General features: G+C 48.5%; 1 protein-coding gene across 2 annotated transcripts in view; it reads left to right on the forward strand.

The window, feature by feature from the left end:
* The first annotated feature begins 2,636 nt into the window (after positions 1–2,636).
* Positions 2,637–14,070, forward strand: part of Rab22a (RAB22A, member RAS oncogene family) — a 58,965-nt gene continuing 47,531 nt past the window's right edge. Inside the window, exons 1-2 of one of the 2 annotated variants that reach the window (XM_021229758.2) lie at positions 2,637–3,093; positions 4,385–4,464. In XM_021229758.2, the coding sequence (XP_021085417.1) occupies positions 3,058–3,093; positions 4,385–4,464 (116 nt within the window). In that variant the 5' untranslated portion in view covers positions 2,637–3,057. The remainder of the gene's footprint in view (positions 3,094–4,384; positions 4,465–14,070) is intronic. The other variant, XM_005074475.4, reaches the window with a different exon arrangement.

Genomic DNA, 14,070 nt, shown 5'->3' on the forward strand with positions numbered 1-14,070 from the left:
CCAAGTCATTTCACCCATGAATGCTTATTTCTGTTAGGGCTCTTCCTTTGAAGAAAAACATGATACCATTATCACCGCCAAAGTAATAAATAACAACTCTTAATGTTATCTAATACCCAATCTCACTTCAATGTCTTTTCTTTTTATAACTGTTCTGTTCAAGCAAGGATCCAAATATGACCACATACCGTGTGTTCTTGATTAGTCTCTTTATGTATGCCACAGAGTCCTCTCATTTCCCATTCACCCATCCCTGGTATATATTTAAATGCCAACTGGATGGACAGATCCTATCAACAGTGACACCTTTCAGCCCCTGCACACTGGAAGCAGACCCCGACACTCCACGGGCCTCTGCATCCCTTAGGCAGAGTCTTCTGTGCCCTATACCTGCCACCTGCGACCCCACCTGAGAGCCAGAATGAAGACTGTCTCCCTGTCTCCCTCGCTCATGCTCTGAAGAGAATTCAGATTGCTTCAACAAGCCAATCCTAGAAAAATCACATCTTTCTGCGCTGCTCTGGCCTGAGGACTCTGAATGGCTTAAAAGCAAGGCACCAGCTCATCACGCCTTCTTTTTTGAGGTCAGCCAGACTTCATCAAGGATTGCAAAGTAAATCAGACATGCCTCTGGACCCATCACTGTTATCAGTGACAGTGTGAGTCTGCACCTAGGCCATGCAGGGCGCGGGGCTATGAAAAGGATGACCAGAGTCCCTTGCCCACTGGAAACTGACCTAAACCAAGAAGCAGCAAATCATTTTCAGTGGTTCTCAATCTGTGGGCTGATTTGAGGGGGCGGGGTGTCACATATCAGATATCTGCATTCCAATTCGTAGCAGTAGCAAAATTAGTTACGAAGTAGCAACCGAATTGATTTTATGGCTGGGGACTACCACAGAGTGAGAAACGTGTATTGAAGGGTTGTGGCACTAGGAAGGTTGAGAACCTCTGGTTTAGGTAAACTGCCCAAGGAGACAAGAAATGAAGGCGCACCCAGACTGGCAGCCATGCCTAGACTCCGGGGTGAAGGGGATTTGCGAGGTTCATCCCCACAGCGAAACCAAAAGGAGTCGCAAGGTGCGAAACTTGTCTTCTTGAGCGGGTGTACCACACAGGATCTCTGAGAGCTCCGATTCCCGGTCTCACTTGTAAGACAGGCGAGTCCCACTTCCCTCCCAGAGTAGCGGCCAACATTGACTCAGTGTTCACTGTGCACAGGTGTTCATGTCACCTTCTTTGGTAGGTTAATCTGCACAAAACCCCTTCTTGTGCAGCCCTGACCAGCCTGGAACTCACTACGTAGAGCAGGCTGGCTCTAATCCATAAAAGCCGTATGAGACCGGCTGCTTCTAGTCTCATTTTGCAGATGAAATGATCAGTTAGGTTCTAAGAGGTATGGTGACCTGCCCCCGGTCACTCAAGCAACTAAAGTGACCCCAGGACTTGGCCTGAGGCCTCCTCACCAGAGACTTCCATTTCCTATCCGGTTGTCATGCTACCCTGACCAGGCTGGCTCCCCCTGAGGAAGAGAGTGTGCTCCACACTGCATGGTGTACCTCAAATTTCCAGTCAACATCAACTCTTACCACTAGGGACACGCAGGTAGGGAAGGAAAAGAAGGACACTGTACCCAGGAAGCCCCAGCCGACTCTGGCTTCTGGGGATTTCTGTTACACCAGCAAGTCTCCCTTGGGCTTCCTATGTTTCTGCTCTATCTCTGCTTCCCTCTGCCCTGTGAGGGAGACCCGGTGAACAGTGGCTGTTTCTACACCATCTTTGCTAATTTAGAAAACCATCAAACGGCCTGGGCAGGAAGAGGTAGGCACTGAAAAAAAAATGTGTTGGCTAGAAAAGCCAGAGCTTCATTCATTCATTCATTCATTCATTCACCACAAATTCGAACTTGCACCTCGAAGGTGGTGTCTCTCTCAGCCACTGCCCCTTAAAATAATTCCATATAAAAAGAGCAGGGTCGAGTGGCAGAGGCCCCCCTACCCCCGAAACCCACTCAAAACGAAGGAAGCAGTGGGTTCCAAAACGAGATACAGCGGGGGGCTCGCACTCCCAAACTCCTCACGGGGGCTTCCCTTCTCCCGGCTCCCGGAGCAGCTCAAGGAGAAACTGACAGGAAGTCAAAGTTTCCAACACACTCAAGTCCCGGCCCGGGAAGGAGGGCCACCTGAGGATACGGGCTCCCGCCCCGTCTCAGCGCACCCTACAAGTCCTCCGAGAGACACCCGCGGAGGGGCGGGGCGCCCCAACTGCTACTTACAGTCGTCTAAGTCATCCTGCAAGTCCACAAAGTACAGGGGGAATCTCTGGAAAACCAAGAGACACACAAGGAGTTAACGCGGGGCTGCGCGGGCGGCGAGTGCCTGGCTCGCGGGGGAAGAGGTGGGGAGGCTCCCGGGGAGGGGGAGGGGAGCCGCTCGGAGACCCCGGAGCTGGGACCCACGCACCCGCCATCTTGGGATGGGCTGGGGGCGTGGCTGATGGGCGGAGCGAGATCAAAGGCCACGCCCACCGGCCGCACTCCGCCCACCCACCCACCCGCCATCTTGGGGACGGGTGGGAGGTGGAGCTAGGGGCGTGGTGATGCCAGCATTACGCCCCACCCCGCTCCGCCCACTCCTCAGCGGAGATGGGGCTGAGCCGGAGGGTGGGGCGGCGCTGTGGCTCCGCCCTCCTCCCCGCCCCTCCACTCCGGGCGCCCCGCCTACCCGCCTCGGAGCCGCGAGCCGGCCGCCCCGCCCTCGCGGAGAAGGTGGCTGCCGAAGTGGGCGGGGAGGTCAGGTGACCCTGCCGGCGTCCCAAGATGGCGGCGGCGGTGGCGCCGGGGAGGCCGAGGCGGCGTCGGGGCTGCTGAGGTGACTCCGCGGGGCAAGCGACGGGTCGGCCGCACCGGAGGGCGGCGGCGGACGTACGGCCGCCTCGCGTGAGCAGCCGGGGCCGGGCGGTGCGGCGGCGGCGGCTCCGGGTGATGCTGGTGCTGGGCCGGGCCTCTCCCTCCTCAACTTAGGGCGGCGGCGGGCCCGCACCCCCGGTTCCCGGGCCATGGCGCTGAGGGAGCTCAAAGTGTGCCTGCTGGGGGTGAGTGGCGGCGGGCCGGGCCCCGAGGGTGGCGGAGGCCGGGTGGGCGGGTCCCAGGGCCCCTGGCTTCCCTTCCCGCCCTGTGCGGGGCGCCGCCCCCCGCAGACCCCCGGGGCGTCCGGGCTCCCCCGGGCTGTGCCCCACACAAGGTCCCGAAGTGCCGGGGTGGCCCCGGCGCCCCACAGGGATGCCCTGATCCCACCCCGCCGGGAAGCAGCCGCGGGGTAGTTTCCTTCCAACTTTGCGGGGGGCGTCTCCGGAGTTGGCCGCGTCCCGCAGAGTGAAGCCCCCCGGCGGGTCTGTGGGTGTCTGTGGGCGCCCCTGGCCTCCTGTCAGCGCTGTGACGTAAGTTCTTGAACTTCTGGGACGTCTCTTGACACTCCTTGCTAAGAAGTTAACTTTCCAAAGTTTACTCTTGTAGGAAAGAAGGGAGGAGTTGGTACCCAGGAAGCCTCAGGACTTGCTAGCTTCAGCTTCCGGTCCTCTCTGGGTAGTTTGGCCAGCTCAAAGGCTTCTCGTCCTGAGTTTCTGTTTGGGTGACCGACTGAGAAGAATTCCGATACCCAGACGTTTTGTGCCCCTCCGCGTAGGGTGGGGCCAGGGTTCATCCGGGATTACTCAGGCCTAACTTGGGAAGCGCATGGTTTCCTGGAGTACGTTAAAAGGCCAGTGAGTTTCCACAGCGTGTGTGTGTGTGTGTGTGTGTGTGTGTGTGTGTGTGTGTAGGGAGGAGGGCCTAAAACTTTGTACATGGTGGGTGAGCACTGCTCTCCTGAGCCCTGTGTCTCCTGCTTGCTTGGAGGACCTCAAGCTGACGAGGCTAGCCTTGGAGTCTTGAGTAGCCTCAGCAGGCCTTCTTCAGCTTGGAACCCTCCTGCCTCAGCCTCACAGATTTGCTGGAATTGCTGGCCAGCTTGGGTCTTTGGAGAGGTTCTAGTGTCTCTTCGTCTTCAACACTGCAGAACCCTTCCCCAGTACTTTTTAAATAGTTTTAACACAGTTTCTCACTGTGTGGCCATGGCGCGCTGAATTGTCTCTGCCTTTTCACAGAGATCCACCTGCCCCTGCCCCGCCCCCCAAAGCGCTGTGATTAAAAGCACACACTAAGAAGTCTAGCCCCAGTAATGCATTTTGAAATAAAAATTCTTCACTGACTTATTCCAAAAGACTGCCTTGTGTCCCTCAATTTTTAAAAAAAAATTACCCACTTTATGCCACAAAATTGATTTTGGGTGTTTGTAGGTAGCTTAATTTTTTTTTTCCCTCAGTCGCCCATCCTACTCTCTTTCAGGATACCGGTGTGGGTAAATCTAGCATCGTATGGCGGTTCGTGGAGGACAGTTTTGATCCGAACATCAATCCAACCATAGGGTAAGAGAGCAAGTTTATTTAATATGTATCTCTGAGTTCGTGCAAAGTCATTTCGAGCAAAAAAGGTGTCGCTGGTGTAACATCTTGAGCTCAGTGAAACTGAGTTGCTGGTTCTCCACATGTCCAAAGTGACTTGAGAGAAGTCAGTGAGTTTTGCTGTCTCTCAAGAGAATTATCTTCAGACTTTGGGAATAAGAACTTCAAAATAGAAAAAGGAATCACAGTGGACACGGGCGTTCACAGACCCAGTTAGCCTTGAAAGCCCAGTTCTTTGGAGTGTATCAGTTAAAACCTAGTTAGTGTCAGTCTTTGAAAGGAAATAGAATGGGTCCAAACCCTTTCAAACATTGTTTGTTTTGGTTTTTCGAGACAGGGATTCTCTGTGTAGCCCTGGCTGCCCTGAAACTTGCTCTATAGACCAGGCTAGCCTTGAACTCACAGAGATCTACCTGTCTCTGCCTCCCGAGTGCTGAGATTAAAGGCGTGCACCACCACCGCCTGGCCCTCTTCAGCATTGAAACTGGTGACAGTAATGCAATAATATATTAATTAACTTTGAAATGTTAGGGTTTTTGTTTGTTCAGTTGGTTGCTTTGGTTGGTTTTTTTTTTTTTCAGGTATGTTTTGATCATTGAAATTGACCGTCTAAAGAGATTTTGACTGTATCGTTTTTCGTTAGGTCTGTGTGAGCTAGGCATGTGAACGTGAGGATACAGTGCCCTCCTTGAAGGCATCAGACCTCCCTGGAGGTGGTGGTGAGCTGCCTGCTTTGGGTACTGGGAGCCAAACTGGCCCTGGGGAGATCACTGCTTTTTACTGCTGAGCTGTCTCCCCACCTCATAGATTTAACACAGTTCTTTTCTGACTATTTATGTCGTGGGTCGATCGGTGGGATTAACACTGGTTTTTCCATGTGAGAACTTGAGCTGTGTGGACTCCACTACTACAATAAGCTTTTACATAAGCACTGCTTATGCTGAAACTCCTGCCAGTCAACTGGCTTCCTGTCTTTAAAGTTGAGTGCGGTCCATCATCAGGATATGACAGGGCTTCGTGCTCCCATAAAGACCATTCTCTCCCTCGTGGGGAAATACTTTACAGCTGTGAGGGGAACGTCCATGAGATTGCTGCTTGAGAATTTGTTAAAATCTCTGGGTTTCTTACACATTTGAGGGCATGCAGGTAAGAGTGTAACCTTCCAGAGAATTGGGTGTGTCCGCATGTGGGAAGTATCCCCTTCCAGCTCCTTGGGGCCTGTTGGTACCTGCGTTGAAACGTGAAGTGAGGGGCAGTGACAAGAAGTGTTGATGAGTCAGTGAGTGACATACTTCAGTCACAATGAGTCACAGCTGAAAACCCAAAAATACTAGACACCAGCTCACCTACTCTCCGATGCGTACAGAGAAGTACCACTCCTTGACTCCGTAAGGCCCCACTGTGTCTCAGGTGATGGGCCTTGGCTCCTATTTCACAGGAGAGACTACAAAGCCCGCCCCTCCTCTGTCCTTGCTCGCTTGTGTCTGTCTCTAACTTCCTCTCCCTCATGGCTGACACCCTAGGGGTGCATGCGCCTCTCTGAAGCTCTGGGGCCCCAGCTTTTCATCTCTCCTACCCTGCAGCTCCGCCACCCATCTGTCCTGCTGCCTTCCAGCGGCATCGCTCCCTGCCCAGCCTTGTTGCTGGGAGCTTGAAGAGAGAACCTACTGCTTCGTTGGCTGTTGCTCTCTCTGTGTAGCCCACTGTCGATACCCCGTGTCACTAAATCTACCCCTGGCTACTAGTCACAGTGGGAGCCACTGCAAACCCAGTGGGTATTTTCCACAAAGCTTTCTTCATTTATTGGGTAGCCACCGCATGTCAGGTGTCGTGGGTGCTTGTGATTTCAATCTGGCGTCAGCAGACTGTGGCCTTGTGCTCTGCCTTCTTCGTAAATGAAGTCTTAACAGGAGCAGTCACCCTGTCTCTGCTGTGTACAGGCTGCCCTGCCCAAAGGCAGCAGTCCTGTGGCGTGCAAAGCCAGGATTTGCTACCTGGCAATCTTGGTACTTTTATTTATTTATTTTTGCAGCAGGCAAAAATATTTATGCTCACACAGAATTAAAACTGTGTAGCCTAGGCTAACTCGGTCCCCTGAGCGCTGGGATGAGCCATCATATGTCTACCTGGCACTTTTCGGAATACATTTGCTGAAACCTGGTTTGGACACACAGTGTTCATATCATTATGTAGCTTCCCTGTGGGTTAAGAGAGAGGCATGTTCTATATTGTGCAGAAAATGACTCTTCAGCCTGTCTCTGTGATGTCAGCCCACAACAGGCCCTGGCCTCCTAGGAATGCCTGACTCCTGCAGGTCCCATGGAAAATGGGAAGCACTTAGAAACCCTGACATTCAAACCCTGAAAGATGAGCGCATTGTACTTTCATAGGAAGTTAGGAAAGTGTGTATTTGAAGAGACGTGTGTCAGCTGGTGGTAGTGAGAGACGGTGAGAGGTAATCTGAACAGCCCTGGGAGATTGAAGGACCAGCCAGGTAGACTATGGAGGGGTCTGAATAGAGCAAGGACAGAGTAAGAGCAGGAAGCGTGGCCAGCGAGTCTGTTGACAACAAGGATTGGGCATGGAGCCTTAGAGATGGGCGGGAGCTGCCCTGACAGGTGTAAACCGGGCATGATGGAGTGAGGTACTTTTGTCTTCTCTGGTTCCTTCCCTCCCGGGACTGCCTCTTTCACTAGTACTCTTTGGCCTCTCCTACTGCTGAATAATTGTTGGGCTTCTTCAAATTGTGTCTTCCTCTTTGTCCCCTAATATCCTTTTATCTGGGTCATGTGACCCAAAGTCAGCTTCTCCAACCTTTTCCTTGGCCACTGGTCCATACCAATGGTTTAGACTTGGCTCCCTAAAGAAGTAGATATCTGTCCCTCCTCTGTTCCTTAGTGTCCTCCTCCTTGACAGCCCAGGTGGGTCGTTGGAGTAGAGAGGAGCCTTCTTGTTTGTGGACTTGACTTGGGACCTCAGTGAGGAGGGGCTTCATTGAGCACTGATTGGGAGAACTCTCGTGTCACTGGCCAGGTTTCTATTGGATTTGTCTGGTTTATACCTACTGTGTGGGGTTTAATGAGACTCTATTGAAGATTCGCTGATTTAGCACAGAAATAGTGGGTAAATGTTGCCAGTAACTGGTGAGGCATCAACCACATGCTGCGATTCCATCCCTCAGGGAACACGTGTGAAAGAGGATAAGGACCCCATTAGAATCCCTACTGTGATGAGCTCTAGTGATCCTTGGGAGCTCATTGTGTCTCTTGGGTGCACTGGAATAGAGATTGCAGTTACTGTGGGCATGTGGGTGGGTCCCACACCATTAACACGAAATTCTTTCCTAAGAGCCAACCTGGAATATTCTGCTCCCCAGGTAGCCTGTGCCCATAGGTGACCCACAGACACCTAGGAGTTGTGCATGTTTATGACTGTACTTATAAACAACCTTTGAGAGGCTTGGGCCTCTGTTCTTCTTTCCCTGAGTAGGGAGCAGGACTAGCATGTCCTCAGATACTGAAGTGAAACCCCTTCCTCCCAGTCAGTTAGCCCATGGCAGTTACATTCATAGTCTTTTTCATCAGCAGAGTAAGGGCTGATGGGACCCCCCTCATTGGGAGGCTTCAGGCTGACGCAGATAAAGTATTGAGCAAAGGGCTGTAGGTGCTGGGGCTCAGTAAATGACAACTGCTATTCCAGTGTGGATTTCAGTTTTCCATGTTGGTCTATGTGGAACTGAGGTTTGAACTGAGGGATCTCGTTCTAGGCAGGTATTCCATGAGTTGTGTCCTCAGTATGCTTGGTCTTTAGGAAAATGACAGGACAGCCTGACAACAGAACAAGATCTTCTTGGATGGGGTGTGTGGCAAAGAAAAGAATGGTTTCATGGTTAGTCTAACAGCCCTGTCTACTCTGACCCATTTCTTAGAGACAACCACTGTTGCCATGGCATGTAGCTGTTTTCTGATTTTTCCTCCAGTTCTGCTCAGAGGCACATACACTGCCCCCTCCTCCCACGACACCACCATTTGAGGCGTTATTTAGTGATTTTCTCTTTAAAATGTGGAACCTAGTGTCCTCCCACCTCCTGTACGTTTGTCTTCCCTCCGTTTTGCTATTACAGTTCTGTCATCGAACCGCAACATGGTGAGGGTTTAATACACACCCTCACACTGGGCTGGCTGCGCATCTCCCAGCTCTCATCGTACTTACTTGTGGGCTTGGTTAAATTATTTAAGCTCTTTATGCCTGCATTTGCATTTTGGGAGTACTCTGTGATGTTTTATGGAGGTGGTTGTGAAAATTGGGCCAAAGCATATAGCCATGGTATAGAATGGCACATGGTGTATAGTAAACATCTTAGTAATCATTATTTTATAATAAACCTGTAAAGCTTAGTCAGACTTTAGATGAGTGGAAGTAGACTGTAGCCCCACTGCTTTTGAGTATTGTGAGATGGTGTAACATTGGGTGCACTGGAGTTCCTGTGTCTATGCCAGATGCTGTGTCCTCACTGAAGGTTGTCACTTAGAGCTCTGCTGTGAACATTCTTTAATGGACCTTGTATGTCCTTGTGAGTTTCCAGGGGCACAGGCTCGGGCAGGTACAACCCTTGCCTTGTCATCACTGTGTCACAGGGCCAGGATGGCAGTCTATCCTCGTCCACAATAGCTCTTGGGTGCTTGGATGCCCTGACCCTCCACATCATGTGTGATGCCATTCTTACTAGTCACCTCGTTCTCTTCAGGACCAGGGGATGTCTTGTTCTAGTTTCTGTTTCTGATGACTGAAGAGACTGGACCTGCTCCAGTTTCTCTGCATTGAAAGTGTTGTGTTCAAACCATGGGCTATTGGCGTGGTTGTTTTGACTACCTTGTGCATGTCACTCTGTCATCTGTGCACTAGACATTCTTTGGATCTGTGTCTTGTAGTCATGTGTCCCATTTTGTGACAAGCCTTTTCAGTCTCTCAATAGTCTTCCTAGTGAACAGAGTTCTCACTTTGACTCTGTCCACCCCCATTGCTTGATCTCATCAGGTCCACCCTTCCCCTACCCCAGGCTGCTACTAAGAAGCTTCTACCAGTCCTTTAGTAAATTTTCAGATACATTCAGCTGCTGGTCTTATACTTCTAATAACGTTTTGCCTTGAAGGTATTTGGTTTTTTTGTTTTGTTTTGAGGTTTACCCACATTACTGAATGTATTACTAGCATGTACCTTTATATTACTAAGTAGTGTTCCATTGCATGGGATATACCAAGATGTATTTATGGGCAAATTGATAAAACATTACGAGTTAACAGTTTTTTTGCTGTTATTAATAAAACCTATCTATTTGAACATAAATTTTCTTTCAGATATATCTGGAGTTATATTATCTATAAGTACCATTTCTGGGTCATGTACTAAACATTTAATATTCATTAAGAAACTTTCAGACTTTTCCAAAATATTCATATCAGCTAGGCATAGTGATACCTTTAATCCTAGTACTGGGGGGGTGTCGCGGGACAGGGTGGGTTAGAGGCAGGGGGATCAGTGATTTTTGAGGCCAGCCTGTTCTATGTAGCAAGTTCAAGGCCAGCCAGGGCTACACAGTGAGGCCTGCCTGAAAACAAACAAAGGAGTGCTCATTTTAAGTTCCATCCAGGGCAGTGTGTAAGTTAGGATAACTCCACATCTTTCCAAGTCTGCCAGCCCTCTTTGAATGCCAGCCACCCTGTTGGGTGTGTGATGGGCCACACTGGTTCTGACTTGCATCTCCCTACTGCCCGAAGGTGTGCTCATCTTTTCCTGCACTTACATCTGTCTAGTTTCGAGCATGTTGTTTCATTTCTACCAGCCAGCAGCTTTTTATGCTCTTACCAGTGTCTTTTAAAGAGCAATTTGTACTCTGTTCATGGCACCGGCTTGTTGTTTTCCATATATCCATGAAGGATTTTCATCTATGCTGTAGATTTTGGTTTTTGGTTTTAGTTTTACTTCTGTGTTTTAAGACTGTCTCACTAGATGTCCCTGGCTGGCCTAGAACTCAGAGAGATCCCTGCCTCTGCCTCCCAAGTACTGGGATTAAAATGTGTGCCACCAGGCCCAGCCCTTGATGTAGAATTTCTGTAACTTTGTCCTAAAGTTGGCCTGTGGTGTGGCCTATAGTGTGCTTACTGTGTGAAGTGCCACTTTTCCCATGGCCACTATGGGCCTTGGCCAGCGTGGAGCTCAGCATCTGTTCTTACCTTGGCACCTTTGTCTGGAATGGGCAGCTAAGTGGGGGGAGTTTGGTTCTGACCTTGGAAATCTGGCAGCCACTGAATTGTAGTACTTTTCAAATTTGTATTGGTCTTGTAGGCTCTTTGGATCTGTAGATTTTTAGGGATACTGTGCCTAGTTCTTTGAGCATCGCCTGAAAATCTGACTGGGAACCTTCAGGTTAGTTTGGGGGAAACTGACAACTTAATTGTGTTTGCTCTGCTCTGAGCACGAACATGATTCGCTCCTCTGTTCTTTAGATCTAAGAGTACACACACACACACACACACACAGACACACACACACACACACACACACACACACACACACACGTTGTCTCTATCTCACTAGATTCTTTTCTTTCTGCCAGCATTTTTAGTTGGTCACTGTACAGGTCTTATATATTTTATTAAATTTATCTCAAAATACTTCATGGCTTTGGTTTGCTTTGCTTTGGGATCTTTGTTGATTTGGGGCTTTCCTTTTGGAGAAGGCTGTTTGGGAATAGGGTCTTGATGTGTAGTCTTCGCTGTCTTAAATGTCATAGCCCTCCAGCTAGTAATTGTAGACCCAGGTTGCTGTGACTTCACTAAACTGAGTTTCTGAGAATTCCTTGGACTTCTCTTTGCTGCACAGTCAGTCACTGTGGTCAGGCACTTCTGCCTTTCTGGTTTACACACCTTTGATGTCTTCTGCTTCCTTATTACACCCAGGGGATAGGTGTAATAAGATTAGGGCCCACTGTTGAAGTATAGACGGCCAGCACCTTTGTCACCCTAACCTTGTGGCAAAAGAGACTCATCTGGCCTTTTTATAGTTAAACCCAATGACTGCTCCTGCTGCAGACTAAGGATGCCCTCTCTACCCAGAGTTAATAAGAAATTGGTTTGATCTTTTTGGCCTAGAACATGCTCCATCCTTGAGAAAGGTTGTGTGTTTACTACGGTGTGAGGTGTTTGATGGGTAAACAGTAGCCAAGATGTGCTTATTAATGGGGTGTTTGTATGGCCCTTTCTTCTTATGCCTGCACTGAAAGGCGTATTTGAATTCTGAATGATATTAATCTTTATTTTTGCTTAGAATGCTGTGAAGTCTTTGTTCTTGAGTATCTATATGTGCCATGTTTTCTTGATGTCCCCTGCCACCTCCACTCTCACCCCCACCCCCAGTGGGGTTCTGGATATGCTTTGGTATAATTTAGGCTTCCTGCATTCTGTTTGTATATCTTAAACTTAACCTGTTGATAGGTATGTATTTCAAACGAGCTTCTTACAAATTTCATTCAAGCAGTTTTGCTTTTATATGCACTCTGCCAACTTGAACTTCGCCTTTATGGCTTCATGGAGAATCTGCTTTTACTGTTTAGACCTATGCTACCTAATAGAGTTGCTACTAGCCACATGTAAAATTAGGGCCCTCAGTCATGCTGGCTACATTTCAGTCCTATCAGGGATGCTGCGGCATTAGTTTAGACCCTTTCTGCTGTCAATGTGGTTTGGTTTAAATCTGCCATCTTGCTGTCTTTTCCTATGTCCACTATTCCATTTTATTTCCACTGCCATCTTTTCTGACTACCTCCTTTATGATGATGAAGATAAAAATGGTTGTTGCCTAGGGTTACGGTCTCTGCAGTTTGTGTTCAGACAATAGCGTGGCTTCGTGTGCTTTGTAGATGCCTATAAGCACCTTCTGTAGCTTTTTGCTTTGTTTTCAGGGGAGCTACAGTGAGCTTGATGTGCAGTAGTGGCCTTTTATTTTTGGATGCCATTAGTCTTTTCTAGTCTCCATCCTTGTGCCAATAGTACAATCTCTCATTTTTCTTTAATCTTTGAAATAAGTTGCAATGTCCAGTGTTGGGTGAATGTTCTGTTATTTAGGAATATCTTGGCTGCTTTAGGTCTGTTACATTTCCATATAAATGTTAGCAATCATATTGTCTGTTTTCCGCACACACCAACATGCTGACCCTTACTGTGGTTTTGACTGTCCTCTCCGCTGAATTTACAGATCCATTTAGAGAGAAATGACAGGGTTATACTAAATGCTCTAGTCTATGAATATGGATTGTTCTTCCATTCCCTGGGCTTCTGTATTCTGTTTTCTCTTCTGTGTAGTGGATTTGCACATCTGTCATTAGAGTTTTTTCAAGGGGGTTTATATTTTTAATGCACTATTTTGCTGTGAAATGGTAACTGGTTCAAAGTTTATGGGGTTTTTGTTGTAGTAGTAGTAGCTGTTGTTGCTGTTGTTGTCTTGTTTGGTGTGGCATGTAAAACCTTGAACTTGGAAACCTCTTACCTTAGCCTTCAAAGTGCTGTGAGAAAGACATGTGCCACCACATATAGCTGCATCTTGGGTTTTGAGCTTCTCTCCATTGACCTTCCTGAATTCGCTTATGAATTCACTTCCATATGGGCAATTTGTTGTGTTTTCTATACACACTTTTTTGTCATCTGGGAATGGGGCTTTGTTATAGTAACTCCTAAGCTTTTGGTTTTTTATTTCTATTTTGAGGTTCCAGAGGATTTACCTAACGGTGTTGATGAGAATGGATGATAGGTGCTGTGACACTGCTGTGACCGTGCTGGGGAGCCTTCACTGTGGTGCCATGCAACACTTTCACTAGAGAGTTATTCTGTGCACATCCCTTGCCACTTTGTTCAAAGATGTTCTTTTGTTTGCTAGCATCTTATTAATTTGATAGTGTTGGCTTTGTGAGCATTTTTTATTTTTTTGTCTGTAGTAGGCTGACTACATGATATGTGATATCTTTGTTGGGTTTTTGTTGTTGGTTTCTCTGTGTAACAGGCTGTCTTTGAACACGTTTTGTAGACCAGGCTGGCCTTGAACTCACAGAGATCCTCCTACCTCTGCCTGTGGATTGCAAGGCTTAAAGGCGTGCGCCACCACTGCCTAGCTCTTTGTTGGATTTTTATAGGATCCATCCACAGTTTTTACATGTCACCGATATCTTTGCTCTAGCACAATGGTTCTCAACCTGCGGGCCATGACCCCTTTGACAAACATCTGTCTCAAAAAAAGGGTTATATTAGGATTCATAACAGTACTAGCAACAAAATCAATTTTGTGGTTTGAGTTCACCACAGCATGAGGAACTGTGTGAGAGATCCTCTGCTAGGAGGCTGAGAACCACCGCTCTAACAGGATACCTGCAAGAAACATCTTAAAGAAGGGAAAGTTCATTCAGCTGACAGTCTAAGGTGGTATAGTCCATGATGGTGGAGAAGTTATGGCAGCAGCAGAGAGAATAGCTGGTCACGTCTCATCTTCAGTCAGGAAGAAGAGAGCTGGTGACCTGTTGTT

Source organism: Mesocricetus auratus, unplaced genomic scaffold, assembly GCF_017639785.1.
Source record: "Mesocricetus auratus isolate SY011 unplaced genomic scaffold, BCM_Maur_2.0 Super-Scaffold_100028, whole genome shotgun sequence".
Classification (NCBI taxonomy): Eukaryota; Metazoa; Chordata; class Mammalia; order Rodentia; family Cricetidae; genus Mesocricetus; species Mesocricetus auratus.